The following is a 17,516-nucleotide window of genomic DNA, read 5'->3' on the forward strand; positions in this document are numbered from 1 at the left end:
GGCCTTCCGGGGACGGCCTCCTGCGGCACCGGTGGGTCACCGCGGCCGGGCTCGGCAGCAGCTCTCAGCAGCCGTCACTAGGTGTTCTTGTTGGGTAATGGAGTGGGTGTCCGCATCTGGGGGAAGGCATCCCTTTATTAACAAACTGATGTCTCATCTGGGCCAGGCCCTCGGCGGGGGCGGGGGGTAGACAGGTGGGCTGGGAAGACAGAAAAGTCGGCCAGACCCAGCACTGCCGTGAGGGAGCTTGCAGAGTGCCAGCTCGGGACGAGGATATTCTAGCGAGATAGCGTGGGGCCGGGGGCAGGGGGCCCCAAGCTCAAAGCTTCCGCCTGGGAACACAGGGTCAGGGTCATGCAACGGGAAGGGGGCTGCCATCAGAGCAGAGCCCCCCTGGGTCCCCTCACGTGCGGTGGGGCGGCCCCAGCAAGGGTGGGCTCTGGCTGGACACGGCCTGCAGGAAGCCCTGGGTGACATTCAGCCAGTTCCCCGCCTCGGCTGAGGGCTCAGGGGAAGGTTCGAGACGCTGGGCCCCCAAGTGGACGAAAATGTCCAGGACCCCAGGCCCGGGGCAGAAGCATGGTAGGTAGGGGTCCCCCCGCCCAGAGCCCTGAGCCCTCCCCACTTCACTCTCCGTCGAGCAAAGCTGGACCCAGGCCCAGCCCAGATGCAGCACTGCTGGGTAGAGGGTAGGGAGCCTCTGAGGGGCTCCCCTCGCTCTCCCGGCCCCCCATGGGGCTCCCGGGGGGCAGAGCCAGGCCTCCCTGCCTCGGGGCCTTGTGGTCGCCTTGGCTCCCGGGGGATCCCGTCGGACACCCCTGGGGCTGGGCCTGGCCGAAGCTGACCCGGCGCGGCCAGCCGCCGCCACCACAGGACACCAGAGCACAGCGGAGAGAGCATCTTTATTGTCAGGGGGTTACAGGCTTCCCGCCCCCCCCGACCGCCCCTCCGTGAAGACAGGCCTGCAGGAAGCCGCGTCCTGGCTCCCACACGGCCAGCCCTGCCTCAAGGGGGGCAGTCGAGGCCTCAAGGGCAGGGAGAGGTTACCAGGGCCCAGAGCGACCAGGCCACAGCCTCCCAGGTGCACCAAGGGCGGTGGGGACGAGTCGCTCCTGCCACGAGGGGAGACGCACCTGGGGCGGTGCCAGCACCTGCGAATGTCTGAGTTTGCGGCCGTCACTGAGACAGGGAGAGGGGAGCACCGGGGCCAGGCCAGGGCACGGGGGACCCGACACCGGAGAGGCCCCGAGCGCTGTGGCCTCGAGAGCTGCTCTGGGGCACCGGGGACCCGGGTGTCTGCTGCGGAGCCTGGCTGGGACCACAGCGCCGAGGGCGGGAGCATCTCTCCTCGGCAGGGCCTGGGAACCAGGCAGCAATCCCTCCTCCTCCCGGGGACATAGGACTTGCTGCGCCACGCAGCAGCGGCCAACTCTGCAGCTTCCCAGAGAGCCCGGGAGAGGGCAGGGCTGCAGGGCTGCAGGGCTGCAGGGCTGGCCCCTGGAGGGCGCCCATTTGCATTAAATCCTCCCTCCCCGCGCGGCTCCGCAGTGGGAGGCCCTGGCAGGGTGGGTGGGGTCAGAGAGGTTGGATGCAGCCGAGGGCACTGCCAATTCAGTTTCAGGGTCCTTGCACCCCAACGCTCCTCTCCCACGGTCTCCAAGTCCACGTGACTATTATGGGTTTATTCAAGGTCTCCCTGGCCTCCAGGAGCAGCTACAGGCCAAGCTGCTCCCAAACCCCGAGCCCAGGGAGGGGAGTCGAGGAAGGAGGCCCAGGGCCCCCGCTGTCTTGTGCTGGGCAGGGCCCTGCCCTCCTTCCCAGCTGGAGCCTCAGGAGCCACCCGGCCCGACACCCGCCCTGAGTTTCCCCGTGCAGAGGGGAAGCTGGCAGGGTAGAGAGAACGTGGGTTCGAACCCTGCCCCAGCCATCCATGGTCCGGGGGCCTTGGGCACGTGAGTTATCCTCTCCAAGCCTCTGTCCCCCCTGTAAAGTCGGGGTAACAAGCCTACCTCCTAAGGGTTAAATGAGACAATGTAGGGAAGCTCCTCGGACAGGCCCAAACGATGCAGGGACCCAGTAAATGATGAGTATTATGACTATTCTCACAGCCCACCTGGCCCACCGGACCCCGTCTCCAGCAGGAAGCGCGGATGAGGAGGGAAGGGGCCAGGGCAGGGCTCTGGCCTCTGGCCCCTGCCCCTGGAGCTGTCATCTGTCCCCAAGGCCCCCAGCCCCCAGGAGCCAGTCAGTGTCCCTGACGATAGTCCAGGCCTGGAGCCCGGTCCCACTCGGGTGTCCTCAGGTGCCAGTGGCAGCACAGGCCCCGGGGCTGGGTCTCTGGTGGAGTCGGGGCTTGTCCTGGAGCGCTGGCCTCTTACTTCCCGCCGCTGGCCCGGCCAGCGCTCCTCTGCCCAGGGTCGGGGCCAAGCAGGGCAGCCAGGGAGCCATCGGGTGGGGGGCCACCGCGCTTCATCTTGAGGTTGGCTCTCAGAGCGGCGTCCTGGCCGGAGCCCCCATCAGGGGAGGCCAGGGGATCTGGAAGGAGAGCAGGAGGGTGGGCTTGAGCAGGGCCTTGGGTGCAAGCAAAGCACCTTCACTTCCAGCCCCACCAGCTAACGGAAGCTCTGTGCCCAGTGAGGACACGACGAAGCAGCCGCCGGCTTCGACTCCTCCCGCATCCGTTCACTCGCTCATTCATCCGTTCATTCAGCCACGGTGCCCATTTCATTCATTCTCCTGCTTGCTCATCTATTCATTCACCAATTCACTCACTCATCCGTTCTTCAACAAAGGCTCACCAGGGCCAGGCTCCAGGCCGTGCAGAAGTGCCAGGGAGAGACATGGAAAGCCCACCCCATAAGGGAACAGAAGGCCCAGCAGAGCATAGTGGGGAGATAGGAAGGCGGCTTCAGGGAGGAAGTGGTCCTGGAGCAGCTCCTGAAGCAGGAACTGGCGCTCAGGAGGCCGAGGGCCCAGCCTGAGCAAAGGGCCTGGGGTGACCGGATGATGGCTCTGTGTCACCGGACACCAGGCCATGCTGGGGAGGGACTTGGGACCTGGATGTCGGTCACGGGCCAGCAGGGAGCCCCGGAGGCAGCACATGAGGGCAGAGCAGAGGGAGATTCGGACTCGGCGGCCACCTGTGGGCCTGCCTGTCCCCGGATCCTGGTCACTACGCACCGTGGATCCCGATCATGTGCTCCAGGATGAGGACCCTCTCAGCCAGGATCTTCAGCGCCTCCCGCAGCTGCTGCACCCCCTCGCCCTGGGCGGGGAGGAAGCAGCCGAGGTCAGGGCCGTCCCGCTTCAGTGTGCTGTCCCAGCCCTCCCCGCGCCCGCCACTTCCCTCCTATCACCAGCATCAGTACAACAGCCGTCACAGGGTGGACATCCTGGCGCCAGGGCTGGGGTTCGAGTTACTATTCACAGACACGGACCTTGACGCACAGAGAGGGTAACCAGAGTCCTGTGGCCACACAGCCCGGAAATGGCCGACCGGGGCTTCACACCCAGACCTGTCTGCCTCCAGCCTGGGCTCGTCCTGCCCCCATGGCTGCCCTGCTGCTTCCTCTGTGTGACCTTCTTTCCAGAAAATACTCTGCTGTGGGAAGAACACCTCGTACGGGCCCACGGGTTGGGGGTGCTTTGCCTGTTTCCTTCCTGGCTCTGCCCACCCGAGAGACTTCCAGGGTGGTCACCCGGGCGAGAAAAAGAGAAGGCAGAGCCGCGGCTTCTGGAATGCCAGCAGGAGGACGCGATGATGGCAAGTCTGCATTTCTGGGACCCAGCCTACACACGGGTGAAGGACCTCGTGTGTCGAGACACGTGAATGACCTGATTAATTGAGAAGACAGGTGACAAGGCCACTTGGAAATAAAAAGTGATGGTGGAGAGTCAAGGCCCCGCCCTGGAGTCAGCAGCCAATAGGCATCTTTGGCTGGTAGAACATGACAGCTCTGCCATGACATTCAGATTAGTTTAGCTTAAAACAAAAGAAAACCAAAAGCATGCTATTGAGTTACAAGAGAGAGGTCTTCCCACCATAGGCCGTGAAAAGCCGGGCTGTGGGTGGTGTCTGGGATGGGGGTGTCCCAGCGAGGAGCAGGTGGTCCAGGCCCCCTCTGTCAGGACCCGGCTAAGCCTCAGTCCCTGGGCCACAGGACGCACGCCGATGAGATGGGGCGGGGGAAGTCGTGGGTATCCTGTCTCCCATCACGAGTGACCCCCCCGCACCCACATCTTCCTTCCACTGCCTCCTGTGCCCAACACGGCTGCCCTGGTTCCAGCCTCTTCCCCCTTCTCCAGTCCCGCAAGGACCTCTGGAATGTCCCCTGGCCCCAGCTTGACCCCTCCAGCCCAGCCCGCCTCCCGCAGCTGTCCGCCTCCAACCTCTGCAGATACCCCCACCCCCGGCTTAGAACCTCCCTCAGCTCACTCAGTTAAGGGGCACTGTGTGCCCACTGAGCCGGCCAGCCCTCTGAGCCCTGACACTCCCACGGGACTCGTTCTCAGCTTGCAAGACCTCCCCTGCTGGCCCTACTGCCTCCGCCCCCTTTATCCATCACCCTGGCCCCCAGCCTCCTCTCGTGGTCCCAGAAGGCATGGCTGCCCACAGCCATGAACGCACTGCCATCTGTGCCCCCTCCCCGTCCCATCTTGCCCTGGCCCCTGTGCGCTCCCAAACTCACTCTTCCGTCGTCCTCTCCCACATCCGCACGCCCATGTACCCTTCAGTCCACCACAGTGACCTTGTGCACACCCGTGTGCCAGGCGCTGTCATGGGAGAGCCCCGCCCCTGGAGAGGGACCCCACGGCTTGAAGCCTCCTCAAAAGAAAGGTCTTTTCTGCAGGTCCGTGGTTCCTCCGGCCCTCTCCGGCAGGGTCTCCCCCGCCACTCAGGCCCCAGGCCGGTCACCCCATCTGTGCTACCCCATTGCAGCCAACTTCACCCAGTGCTGCGGTCGCTATTCACTCAGCTGTCTCCCCCGCTGGGCTGGGACCCCATTCACCCCGTGACTGATGCCCGGCTCAGGGCTGAGGGTGTCAATCCAGCTCGGTTGGGTACCCGCTCTCCTGCTGAGACACAGCCAAGGGGCAGGAGGGAAGCACGGGCCCAGGGGCACAGTTACCTCGGCGGTAGCTTTCTCCTCCTCTTCCCCCTTCCCGCCAGGCTCGCCCTGGGAAGAAAGTCATGCAGTCAGTGATGGGTGCGGGGTGGGGCGCTTCTCCACCCTCTCCAGCTTCTCCTCCTGGGCACCCCTGCACAGCCTGGCACAGGGTTGATTTTAGGGGCTTAATTGTTTCTGGGGAGGGAGGAGTCAGGTTTGGAACCCCACGAGCTCACGTGTTGGCCCTTCCAGGGATCAAGTCCCCTGCCTCTCAGGTCTCTGCTTCCCTGACTCTAAAATGGGGCCAGTAACATCAGCCTCACAATAACACCTAGGTGGCCACGTAACTCCTGTGTGACCTTGAGCAAGTTACTTTACCTCTCTGTGCCTCGATTTTCCCATCTCCAAAATGGAGGTAATAATAGCCTCATAGAGCTATTAGGAGAATTAAATAAATCAATCTCAATAATAAGCTTGGAGAAGGCATGGCTTTGGAGGCTAACACTCCTGCGTGTAAATCTTGGCTCTACCGTTGCCTAGCTGTGTGACCTTGGGCAAGTTGCTTAACCTCTCCGAGCCTTAGCTGCCAGTTCTGGCAAATAGGGAAAATAAAGCACTGTCTCATGGGGTCACTGTGAAGCTTAAACACGCTATGGATGAAGAGGGTTTCCACATAGAAGATGCTCAGCAAAGATCCACCCCTTTCCCCCCAGCCCCATGCCTCTGACATAAGACTTGGGCACGAAGGAGGTACCCACTTCCTCGGCCCTGGAGATAGGGGCTGAGACTCATGAATTCTTATTTCCAAGAGGGGAATTAGAGATCAGCTATCTATGTCTCTATTCCTAGAAGGTTCAGAGAAGGCAAGGGACTCAGCACAAGGCAAGGGTCACACAGCACATTAACCCAGGAGGCTGGGCTCCCTGGAAGGGACCTCCGGACTCTCATCCAAGCCTCGCAACGGGAGGCTATTTCAGTCCTCACTTCATACGCTCAGTGAGGGGGCTCCCACCTCCCAAAGTCACCCCTTCTCAACTTGGGCAGCTGGCACTGCACCCAGGTTGCCCGCTTCTCTCCCCCCGCCCCATCCTGGCAGGGCTGGATCCGGCCATGCCTGAGGAGGCTGGGGGGCTGAACTCAGCCAGGCCACCTGGGGCAGTCGCCCGCCCACCTGGCACCCTGGGCCTGCACCAGAGCCCATCGTCCTGGGGCTGGCCCGTCCACACACTCCCACACTTACGGGCGGCCCTGTCACGCCCCGCTCTCCAGCCAGGCCCTGCAGAAAATCAAACAAAGCAGATTAGGCTTTGCCTGCCCTTGACAACCTCTCAGTCCTCCGCTCGCCCTCCCCCTGCACTGGGCTCTGGAAATCTGAAAAATGGATGGGGGCAGGAGGATGGCGTAGAGGAAACAAGAAGGCCACAGCCGGGGGCCCCCCCGGTTCCTGGCGCCCCCGCTACTGGCCTGTGTATGACCCTGGGCCTCAGCTGTGCCCTCCGTCTCCTCCCCTGTGAAACGGGGCAATGCCAAGTATGGTTAACACTCGGAGAAGGGGACCGGATGGCAAAGCACACGTCCCCCCAGCACGCGAGAGAGGGGCCCTCAGAGAACGAGTGACAGCAGTGGTGTTGGTGAGGGTGCCCGCGTGGACCCCCCATCAGCGCTGATGCCCAGCCGGAAGGCTCCCCAGGGCCCCGGACCCGTGCATCCAGCCGTCCCCCAGCACCCTCCCCCGGCCAGCCGGGAGGTGCCCCCCCCCCCGACTTCTCCAAAGTGGAACTCCTGGTTCCCCCCCAGACCCGCCCCCACCCTGCAGTCTCCCCTCTCGGAAGCGGAAACGGCTCCACGGTCCCGCGGCTGCTCCCCCACACACCTTGGAGTTAACCTTCCCTTTCCCTCCCTCACCAAATTTATTCCATCAGCCAGACCTGTCAGGTTCACTTTCTAAGTATGTCTGTTCACTTTGCCATCTCCTCTGTGCTGCTGTGGCCTCCTCCCTGGTCTCCCTGCTCCACTGCCGCCTCCCCCGCCATCCATCCCTCCCGCAATAGCCAGAGGGACCTTGCAAAGCTGTAAATCAGGTCACGGACTCTCCCTCCCTGAACCTCGATGAGTCCCCTCTCCACTGTGACCCAAATCCGCACATCAGCCCTGCAGGTGAGGCCCTGCCCACTTCCCCACCTCAGCTCAGCCCACACTCTCCTCCGCTCGGTGTGCGCCAGGCGTTTCCCTGCTTCAACACCTCTGCACCGGCTCTTCCCTCTACCTGGACCGCTCTTGGCATCTCTGTAGGACTGTTCCTTCGGGGTTCCTTCGGGGTTCCTCGGGTCTCAGTCAGAATGTCACCCCCTCCGGTCGCCATAGGTCCTCTCCCAGTTATTCTCTATCACGTCTGCCTCCCGCACTAGACTAGCAGCTACCGGAGGGCAGGGAACCCCACGTCCTTGTTCTTGCGCCTCGTACGGTGTCTCAAGCAGTTGAGGCCCCAGGACATACATAGTTAATGAATAGCATTCATTAAGGGTCTCCGAAGAGCCTGGCATTCTCCACCTGTTTTCCCCATTATTTCTCACAACGAGCCTACCCAGAAGGGGGTTTTATCCCCATTTCACAGATGGGGAAACTGAGGCCCAGGGGCTCAGGGGCTTGTTCAGGGTCACCCAGCGGGAAGCGGGCAGAACCAGCCTTCAAACCCAGGGCTGTCCGTCCCACTCAGGAGAAAGTCGGGACCACGTGGTCCCCTGTTATTGTCCCTTCTCGCTCTTCTTTGACCCCTGTCTAGGGGACATCCCTCCCCACAGACCGCCGCTTCTCAGAGGCCTCGACTCCTTGGCAAGGATGGCGATGGAGACTGGGTCATCGGACTGGCCCCACCATCCACAAGGAAGCCACAGTCCAGCCCATCGGGTGGCCATTCTGACATTGTCAATACCGGGACGATAGAGCCTTGGAACCCAGCTCCATCCCTGCAGTGTAGGGGCCTGGCTGGGTCCTGGCAGTGGGTCCTAGAAGGGGGCTCTTCGACACCTGCTCAGTGGGGCCCTGGGGAGCCAGGGACAGGCTGGGCACTGCCTGGTGCCCCCGGCATCCCAGCCCTGGCTACAGACCCTCAGGTTTAAGGAAGGACCACTGTAAGGAAGAAGGGGCCAAGATGTCACCAACCTGACCACCCAACCTGACTCAGCGCCAGATCAGGTCTGAGGGCCTCCTGCCCCCGCCGCAGCCACCCCCACCCCCAGGCCCCACCTGCCAGCCTGGTCTGTACCACACCCACCCTGGCTCTGCCCTAGCCGTGCACCCCACTGGCCCTTCTCCTCCACGCCACAGCCTCCTGGTGTGAAAACACACGGGGGACAACAGAGAGAGACCAGGAGCCGTGGGACACTGGCTCTTTGACGTCTAGAACGTGTGCTCTACATGGCTGGCCTGTGGCCCCGGGCTCCGGCTGTGTCCTCGGCTGGCGTGGCTGGTGCCCTCCCTGTGTCTGGGGAATATGTGTCAAATGACTAAAGGGATGAATGAATGTGTGGGACTCCTGAGGTCCCAGCACCCACAGGGCCAAGGCCCGGATCCACCTCCCTTGCAGTGGGAGGTGGGGCACCTCTCAGCCACTCTACCCAACCCAGCCCTGAGTTCCAGGGACCTCAGAGCCCTTGGTCTGGACGAGGCCCAGGGAAGGGGCCGCAGGAAGCTTCATGCAGACATACCCAGCGGCCACCCTTGCTGCCTCCACGTCCAGGAACCTCCCCCACTCCTCCATGTGACCTCCCCCACAGGCCCCTGGGCCCCTGCAGCACAAGGCACACCCCCCTGGCAATTTATTTCTCTTTCACTCCCTGTGACAATCCACTAGGGAGGCCCTGCACACCCCGTCTTAGAAGCTGAGGAAGCCAGAGCCCAGAGAGGCTGCCTTTCTGCCCAAGGTCACACAGCTGGGAGGCAGAGCAAGCTGGGGTTCCGGGCTGCACAGTCAGGCGTCACAGTGCCTCACTCACAGGCAGTTCTCCTTGAGGGGGGGCCATGGGCTGGGGTGGTCGTTCTGTGATGCTGGTCCAGCTCCACCACACCCCCTGGACGACCTCTGGTGGCACCTGGGTCTCAGCTCATTTATGAACTAGGAGCCATGTTAGCACCTCCCTGGCATAGACAGAGTGGGCAGCAAAGGGTTGCTGCTGCTAACGAAGCCAGGACCCCACGCCTGCCTTCCCCTAGGGCCCGCCTGGACCCAGGTGGTACCGGCCAGGTGGGCTGGCTCCTTCCTGAGCAGCTGTGCTGGTAAGAAGCCTGGCTCCTCCTTTCCTGGAGAGACAATGCCCCCTCCCTTGCCAGAAATGGGAAAGACCTTACCTGGGATCCTGGAGCACCTGGAGGTCCAGGGGGACCGTGTGGTCCAGGGGGACCTGCCGGCAGAGTCACAGATGGTCACCTGGGGCCAGAGAAGCCCGCTGCCCCCATCAGCTCCAGAGAGGACCTTCCCACCCTCCCACCCCAGCCCCTGCCCTGGGTCTGTCTCCATGGGGGCAGCAAAGGAAGATGCGGTGAACGCATGGTGGGGGAGGGGGGCACCCGCTCCCTTGGCCTCCCCTGCCCACCGCTAGAGTGGAGAGCCCACCTCCAACCACTCTCCCTGCAGCCCTGACACCACAACCAGAGCCTCATCCACGGGGCCACCCCACAGCCCCTCCCCAGCCAGCTAGTTCCCCGGCAAATCTCGAGTCTCTCCCTCCTCGGGACCTCAGACCTGATGCCTCTGAGGCCATCCTTCTTGCCTGGGTTACTACAACTGCTGCCTGACCATCTGCCCTCCACGCACCTCCCCCCCAGAGTGACCTTTCAAATAGGTCCCTCTCAGCCCACCCTCCTCCACCTTCATCAGTCAGATACCCCCTTCTGGAAAGTTCCTCTGCATCCGTGCCTTTGCCAATGCTGTTGCTTCCTCCTGGAGCTTCTCCAACCCCTCCACACCCCAGCAAACTCTTTGCTACTAGTCTCAGGCTAAGCATCACCTCCTCCAGGAAGTCTTCCAGGAACCTACCCCGCCTCTTCTCTAGGCAAAGCCCTGACACAGACCAGCCGCTACCTCTGACCACTGTTGGTTTGCATGCCTGCCTGCCCCCCCCAACACGGGCCAGGGAGTGCCCAGGGGGTCAGGCCAGGCCTGACGGGTGCAGCGCAGGGAGTGGTGTTCCTGACTGAACTTCCCGAAAGCTTGGAAGAGTGAGGCCTCAGTCCCCAGTGGCCAGCATAGGTCTGTGCCTCTTGGGCTGCTAGGCTGTACCAATGTGCCCCCGGCATGCTCAGGGAGGACCCGCAGGAAAGTGTACCCCTGGTGGGGTGACGGTCTGGACTCATTCTAGCTAAAAGACAAACACCCTCCCAGCTCACTCCCAAATACCACCTTTTAAATGGGGCCACCCTGGCCCAGCTGCTCGCCCAGCCCTGCTTTCTCAGACCCCATGGGATTCACTGATAGTATGTGGGTACTGTTCGCCTTCTCCACTAGAATGTAAGTACCATGAGGGCGGGAACCTTTGTTTTGTTTATTTAAGTATCCCAGGAACTTAGAACTGAGCAGCTGAACAGTGCTCGGTGAATATTTCCTGAATTATGAGAGAGTGAATGAATGACAGAGAGTGAGTGCCCGGGTCTGGAGCCCTAATCAAGAGGCGCCCCACCCGCCGGCCCCCAGGGACTCTGTTGCTCCTTCTTTCATAGGTAGAACCTGTCAGAGGAGACGTCCACACACCTGGGTGCCAGCCCCGCCCCCCACTCCCCTCCTCCCCCAGCGAGGGCCCCATCCCGTCCCCTCCTCCAGGGCCCTGCTCTCTGCCTGCAGGCCCAGGGCCTCCTGTATCTTATGGGCACCTGCCCCACCAGCTCCCTGGGTCTCCTGCATGGCCCCCACACCGCCCATGCAGACCCATGCCTGCCCACACCCACAGCATCCCTGCTCTGGCTCACACGAGGGCAGCCTGGGGCTGCATCATGTGGGTGTCAGGGCTTGCTCTGGCAGAAACACTGTGGCCAGTCCCAGGGGAGCTGCCGCCCAGGAGCAAGAGGCCCCACCTCAAGCCACTGCTGGCTGGGGCAGACCCAGTGCCCTGCCAAGGCCATGACCCCCAAGTGGCCCCCTCAAGGCCCCTTGGTCCAGGCCAAGCCCAGGAGGGGTTACCAGTGGAGATCAGCCTATGTTGTTGCCCTCTGTGCTCACCTGGAGGGCCGGGGGGGCCCCGGGGCCCTGGGACGCCCGCCAGCACGGTGTCCACGGCGGCAGAGGCCAGCTGCGCGTCTGCATCTGCGGGAAGGGCGGAGCGGCCCGTGACCTGGGGTGCAGGGCCGGCGGGGCTGGTGGGCTAGAGCTGAGATCCCCCGGAGCCAGGATGGGCCTGCCCGGCCCCGCTGCGCTCACTGCGGCCCTGGTGAGCAGATGCCACTGCTCCCACGACTCAAGAGCAGCGCAGAGAGGCCAAACCGAGGGCAGGGGAAGCCCTGCGGGCTCCATTTAAAGCACAAACTCCTTCCTGAACACTCCAGGCCCTTGACTCTGGCCCCACCTTGCTTACCACCCAGGCTGGACGCTCTTCCAGGGTCCACCCCACATGCCCATCCTGACGTGCCTGACTAGCTTCACTCCTGTGGGGCCTCCTCCAGGAAGCCCTCCCTGCTCACCCCTCTGAGCTGCAGGGCCCTGGGCTGCCTCCACCAGGGCCCCAGAGCCGGGTGCAGTCTGTCTAATGGCCTGGGTCTCTCCAGGGTGAGCCCCGTGTGACTTCACCCTGCCCTATTCTCAGAGCCAGGACCAGACAGCCAGGCTTGGAAACGTCTGGATGGGGGTGGCTGCCTCTGCCTCTCCCTCCACTCATGAAAGCCTGGAGAGCCCTTCCATAGGCCTCACAGCGGGTGCCCTCCTACGGGTGCTCAGTCCTGGCCAGCCAGGTGCCCCCACTGGGGACCCCCCACTGTCCCCAAACGTCCACACCTGGGTCTTCCAGGAAAGCTGCCCTCTCTCAGGGACCCCAGGGGTGGGGAAGGAGGGTCCTGTCTGAGGAGGGCTCCCAGCACTAGACGTGGCAGGCGGGCAGTGCCAGGTGCAGGGCTTCGCGCCCAGGCCAGGGCAGGCTGCGGCTCTCCCGGCCCAGGGATGCCGGCTGCTGAGCCCTTAGACTCCCAAGGCACCTTACACGTCTCATCCATTCTTCCCACTAGGGGGCGCCACTGAGCCCACCGTGAGGGTGAGGCGGTTGCGTCGTCAGGGAGTTCACACTTTCTCCTGCCCCTGTACCCACTGAGGGCAGCCCAGGCCCCTCAGTCCCCTTGGGGGTGAGCCCCTCCCTCATGGCTGGGGGCTGTGTTTTTTCAGCCCCAGAGCAACTCCATCAGGATGTATTACCACCCCTCCTCCACGGATGGGGAAACTGAGGCTCAAGAGGGACACTGCGACTCGGGCGCAGGTCTTAACGCTCAGGGGCGGGCTACGCTGCCCGGGGCGTAGGGGCAGGAACACCAGCGCGGGGGGGCTTGGGTTTCTCCAACGGCTGACAAAGCGGCCCCTGGGATGTCACCCATTCCGAACTGGCAGTCGATCCTGCTTCTTAAAACCCTTCCCACTCCCCAGGGCCCTTAACCAAAACGCAGCCCGCCGTGGGCTGCCGGCCCCGCCCCCAGCCCCGTCCGCGGGCCTCCCTGGAACCGCCCTCCCCGCGCGCCGGGGCGGCCGTGTGTGTGCTCAGAGGCGCCCTCTGGCGCTAGACTGTGGCCTCTGCAGGCAGGAGGCTGTTTTGCTCGCGGCTGTACGAGGCGGGCGGGCAAAAACAAGAGTCCCACACGTCGTAGGTGATCCATCAACACCTGTCCAGTGGCCTACAGTGAGGGGATTTGTGGAGAGGACATGGGGTAACGGATAACCCGAGGCCAGGCCAGAGAGCGCAGTGACCCGTGGGGGTCAGACCCCGGGGCAGGAGCTGAGCGCGGGTTGCCGCCCCACCCCGCACCAGTCCACCCCAGGCGACCCCGCCCCCCACTTGGCAGAGCCAAGGCTCCCCTCACTGACAGTCCGCTTGCTTCACGGGGTCCTCCGGGGAGGGCTGGTCCCCCTGAAGACAGGCTCAGGCCCGCCCTCCCGCCCCGCCCCTCAGGCATGACACTCACTGTCCGTGTCTGTCGGCGGCTGCAGGGAGTAGAGGACGCCTTGGGGGCCGTTTGGAGGGAGGCCTGGGCTGCCTGCTGGGCCGGGGGGGCCGGGGGGGCCGGGGCGCCCCATCTCTCCAGGAAGCCCACGGGGCCCTGGAGGCCCCAAGAGGCCTGCAGTGGGGAGGAGAGGAGTCACAGGAGGGCCGGGCCTCGTGTCTGACGTAACAGAGACAAGAAGCAGACCCTGAAGGGGACGGGGCTGGCGAGGGCCGGTGGTGGCCTCCAGGCCCAGGGACACCCTGGAGGGCTCTTCCGGGAGCTAATAACATGACTTCCCCTTCCTAGCCCAGTGCACAGGGGCAGCTGGATGGGAGGTGAGGGGGCGAGACAGAGGCCTAAGGTGCTTGGGGTGAGGCTGCCGTAGGGGTGGCAGTGGGAAGAAGTGAGCCTGGAGCCCCCCAAGATGGCGGTCATTAGCCCCAGCAAGAAAGGGGGTGCCTGGGATGCGTCACCTGCTCAGACAGGGGAGGAACCCCAACCCCCTTCCCCCAGTGGACAGAGTCGGATTGGGGCGTGGGGGGGGTGTCCTTACCAGGAGGACCCGCTGGACCCTTCTCTCCTGCCTGGCCCCGGTCACCTTTGGAGCCTGGGGGACCTGCAGGCCCTGGTGGTCCCGTCTGTCCCGGGGGCCCTAGGGATAGAATGAAATGAGGCCTGAGGACACTGTGGGCTGAGCTGCACCCCGTGGTTCCAGGCTTGGCCGCCTGGGCTGTCCGGTCAGACCTGCCTCCAGGAATCCGGCCCAGCTGGCCTCCCACAACGGGACCATCATTAGTTCACATCAGTCATTACAGCTTGCAAACCATTTTTGTTCCCAGTCACTTCTATGATCTCAAGAGCTACTTGTGTCCCCACTTGACAGATGGGGAAACTGAGGCTCAGAAAGTTGTGGCCCTTTGCTCAAGGGAGCAGAGCCAGGCTGTAAATGAGTCAGAATCCTCTCTCCGTGTCCTGCTGTCTCCTTGCTCAGGCTCAGGAACCGGGCTTCTGGCAAAGAGCTTCCCAATGAGGCCTCCTTAGAGACCCCAGAAAGCCCTGAAGGACATGCCTGCCCAGCTTCAGGGTCTCCAGGCCCCAAGGGTGGGCAAGAGTAGATGGAGAGGCCAGAGTCCCCCTGTGTGGCCTGGGGACAGCCCCTTCTCTCCCTCTGGAAGCCCTGGGCCTGGGGAGGATGCTCAAAAATGCCTGCTGAACTGATGGAGGCCCTGGAGCTGCCGGTTTCCTGAGAGATTCCCACCTGCTCGCCAGGATTCCAGGGCTCACCCAGGTGTCAGCATTTGTAGGGTTTGTGCTCCACCTGGTGGCCATTCTTGGGAACTGCACGTCCCGGTAAGAAGAAAGGTGCCCCAGGAGACCCGGAGCCCCTCCCAGCTTCCTCCCTCCCCTCCAAGGGGTGTTGGGGCCTGGGTCCTCCAGGGGATGAGAAACGCCCCCTTCCCCCCAGCCCCCGCTCCCTCCTCAGTCCCAGAAGAAGTATCTGAAGATGAGCATGGGGCAGCCCTCTGGAAATGAGACTTCGGGGAGAGTGGCTAGAGAGGTGCGGGGGGCGGGGAGCGCCCCAAAGTGAGATGCCCCCTCATCGCTTCTCGGCCTTTTGACTAAGATCAAGTGAGATGCCTCCTCCTCTCATAGCAGGCCTAAGCTCACCCCTACACCCTCCCAGCCTCCAGAGACTGCAGAATATCTGATGCTTCCCTGGCCCCAGGGCTGGCCACTGGAGACAACTTTCCCACGGCTGTGGGTCTACAGGCAGGGAAGGGGATGGACCGTGTGCTCAGAGCTGAGTCTGGGCAGGGGTGCTAAGAAGATGGGGGCTCAACCTGGGGACAGGAGGAGGGAAGGCGTCACCTGCAAAGGGCTCCAGTGGGTCCGAGAATCACTGAGTCAAAATGGCTCTGGATCGCTGGGTGACCCCAGGGGTCACTTTCCTGAGCCTCAGTTCTCTCCTCTGTAACCTGAGCTTTACGAGCTTACTGGAATGATTAGCAATGATATCTGTACAGACTAGGGTGATATAAAAATATTTAATAACTGGCACAGCACAGATACTGACCAGTCAGACGAGATCTCAGCCTTAAACCCTTGAGTTCAGCCACACAGACAGTGCCAGCTCACCGCGCCCAGAGTAAAGCCCCAGAACTTCTCCTGGCACGTGGCAGGCATTCAACAATGCTGACTACCAGTATTACAGTTATTATTACTTTCTGCCGTCCCAGGGAGCAGAGCCCAAACCAATGTATAGAAACTGCAGAGAGAAAACATTTACCTCTGACTTCAAAGTGTGGTGGGAAGGGTGAAAACAACAGGTGAGTGGATGTCTTCCAACTCGGGTCAGAGGGTTCAGAGAGGATCCCCCAGAAGGGGTGCAGTCAGTAAGCTGCCCGCCCCTGGTGGTATGCAGGCAGGGGCTGCTGTAAAATTGAGCCAATCAAGGATCGAGCTGGGCTGGGGGCCTAAGTGCAGATGCTAAGGGGCAGCAGGGCAGTCAGTGAGGACAGTAGCTGGACAGTGAGGCAATAAGGAATGGTGAGGACTGCGGCAAACTGCAGAGCTTGAACGGGATCTGCAGGGGCAGCTGTGACTTAGCTGCAGCCAATTGTTTCTCTTTTTTTAATTTTTTTAAATATAATTTTTTGGCCACACCACACGGCACGTGGGATCTTGGTTCCCTCACCAGGGATCAAATCCATGCCCCTTGCATTGGAAGTGCAGAGTCTTAACCACTGGACCACCAGGGAAGTCCCAGCCAATTGTTTCTATTAAGAGACAGCCAACCCCAATGGCTAGATCTTCCATTTTTCTAAGAGAAGAGAGAAATCCTGGTTTTTATGTGAAATCCCCCCAGGTTGTAGACATTAGCTCAGTTTTTCAAAATGCCATGTGGGCATATGTGACCTCTTTGTGCAGGCCCTGAGAGGCCATGCCTCCCCTGTAGGCCTCACTCACCGGCCGGGCCCGTGGGCCTTCTCCTTTGGGGCCCGGGGTGGGCGAGAGGGAGGGCGTCAGGGAGGAAATCCTCGTTCCAGGGCGGTGGGGTGCTCTGGGGGGTCGGCAGGTCATTGTCCGGGCCCAAGGGCCTCTCTGCTGCTTCCAGAAGGAGAACCTGGGCCGGAGAAGGGCAGAAGGTCAGGCCCAGGCCAGGCGGGGGACACATGTGAATGGGAACGTGTGCCCCAGGAGACCAGCAGCTGCCCGCTGCTCTTGGGACCACCAGTCCCCTCGCTGGAATGTTCTCGCACCCCTGCCCCCCTCCCCTTCCCATTTCAGGAAGCCCTCCTGACCCTCGGGCTCAGGCAGGTCCCCTTTGGACACGTTCAGAGTCACCGTACTTTTCTCCTAGAGTGGCTGTCACCAGGATTAGACAGTGGCTGTTGGAATAATAACCACGGTCACCTCCACTTCACCGGCTCCTCTCAAGGGAGGGACTGGGCCCGCCTGTCCCCAACACTGCCTGGCTCAGGGCACAAACAACGCAGTCAGGGAATGTTTGAATGCTTGTGGATGAACGGATGGAAGGAAGGCGGGAGGGAGGACGGGGCAGAGGAAAAGAAAGGGAAGGGGAAGGAAAGGAAAGGAGAAAGAATAAATAAATGGTCCCAGCTGGATGCATGATATTTAGCAGGAGCTCCAGAGAAACAAAGGTGGCCATGGTCACTCAGGGCCAGCCTGGAAAGCAGCCTGTCCTCTCCCCTGGAGGAAAGCAGGGGTCAAAAACCGAAAGGACCCCGGGCCTCCGTGGGAGACTCTCCCTAATTCACGTGAACTGGGAGCCAGGAGGCCTCAGAGAGGCCCTGCTGTCCCCAAAGAGGCTAGCAGGGGGTGCTGCGTGCCCGGGGTCTGCACAGGGCAGGCAGGTAGATGCTAGCACACAGTAGACCCAGCCGCCCCAGCAGAGGGGGCCCTGGGGTTCCCGGGCCATATCAGATGGAGCCCGGCTTCCTGTCCCGACCTGCCAGACGGGAAGGAAGAAGTCCAGTGTCTCACGTCCCCTCCAGCTCTTAGAAACCCGAATCCGGCGTCCTGCTAGAGTCTCTGACTCAGTGTGTGAGATGAAAGTGTTCTGAGGACCGGGCTGAGGGTGGGCCTGGCTGGGCACACCCCCGCCGCCCCCCAGGACCCCCCTGGCCCCGACATCAGAATCACTGGCGTCTAATTTCGCAGGTGCTGCTGCCTGAAGGCATCCAAACTCCAGCCCCTTGGCCTATACCCCACCCGACA

At 62.3% G+C, this 17,516-nt stretch overlaps 1 protein-coding gene across 2 annotated transcripts in view; it reads right to left on the minus strand.

Annotated features, from left to right (window-relative positions):
* Window positions 1–882: 882 nt before the first annotated feature.
* The window catches only part of COL26A1 (collagen type XXVI alpha 1 chain), a 173,094-nt gene continuing 156,460 nt past the window's right edge, over window positions 883–17,516 (minus strand). For both annotated transcript variants that reach the window (XM_059038704.2, XM_059038703.2), the window contains exons 5-13: window positions 16,245–16,401; window positions 13,831–13,929; window positions 13,257–13,409; window positions 11,320–11,403; window positions 9,456–9,508; window positions 6,349–6,384; window positions 5,130–5,177; window positions 3,181–3,265; window positions 883–2,535 (exon numbers count right to left, since the gene is read on the minus strand). In XM_059038704.2, coding sequence (XP_058894687.1) covers window positions 2,375–2,535; window positions 3,181–3,265; window positions 5,130–5,177; window positions 6,349–6,384; window positions 9,456–9,508; window positions 11,320–11,403; window positions 13,257–13,409; window positions 13,831–13,929; window positions 16,245–16,401 — 876 coding nt within the window. In that variant the 3' untranslated portion in view covers window positions 883–2,374. The remainder of the gene's footprint in view (window positions 2,536–3,180; window positions 3,266–5,129; window positions 5,178–6,348; window positions 6,385–9,455; window positions 9,509–11,319; window positions 11,404–13,256; window positions 13,410–13,830; window positions 13,930–16,244; window positions 16,402–17,516) is intronic.

Source organism: Kogia breviceps, chromosome 14, assembly GCF_026419965.1.
Source record: "Kogia breviceps isolate mKogBre1 chromosome 14, mKogBre1 haplotype 1, whole genome shotgun sequence".
NCBI classification, from domain to species: domain Eukaryota; kingdom Metazoa; phylum Chordata; class Mammalia; order Artiodactyla; family Physeteridae; genus Kogia; species Kogia breviceps.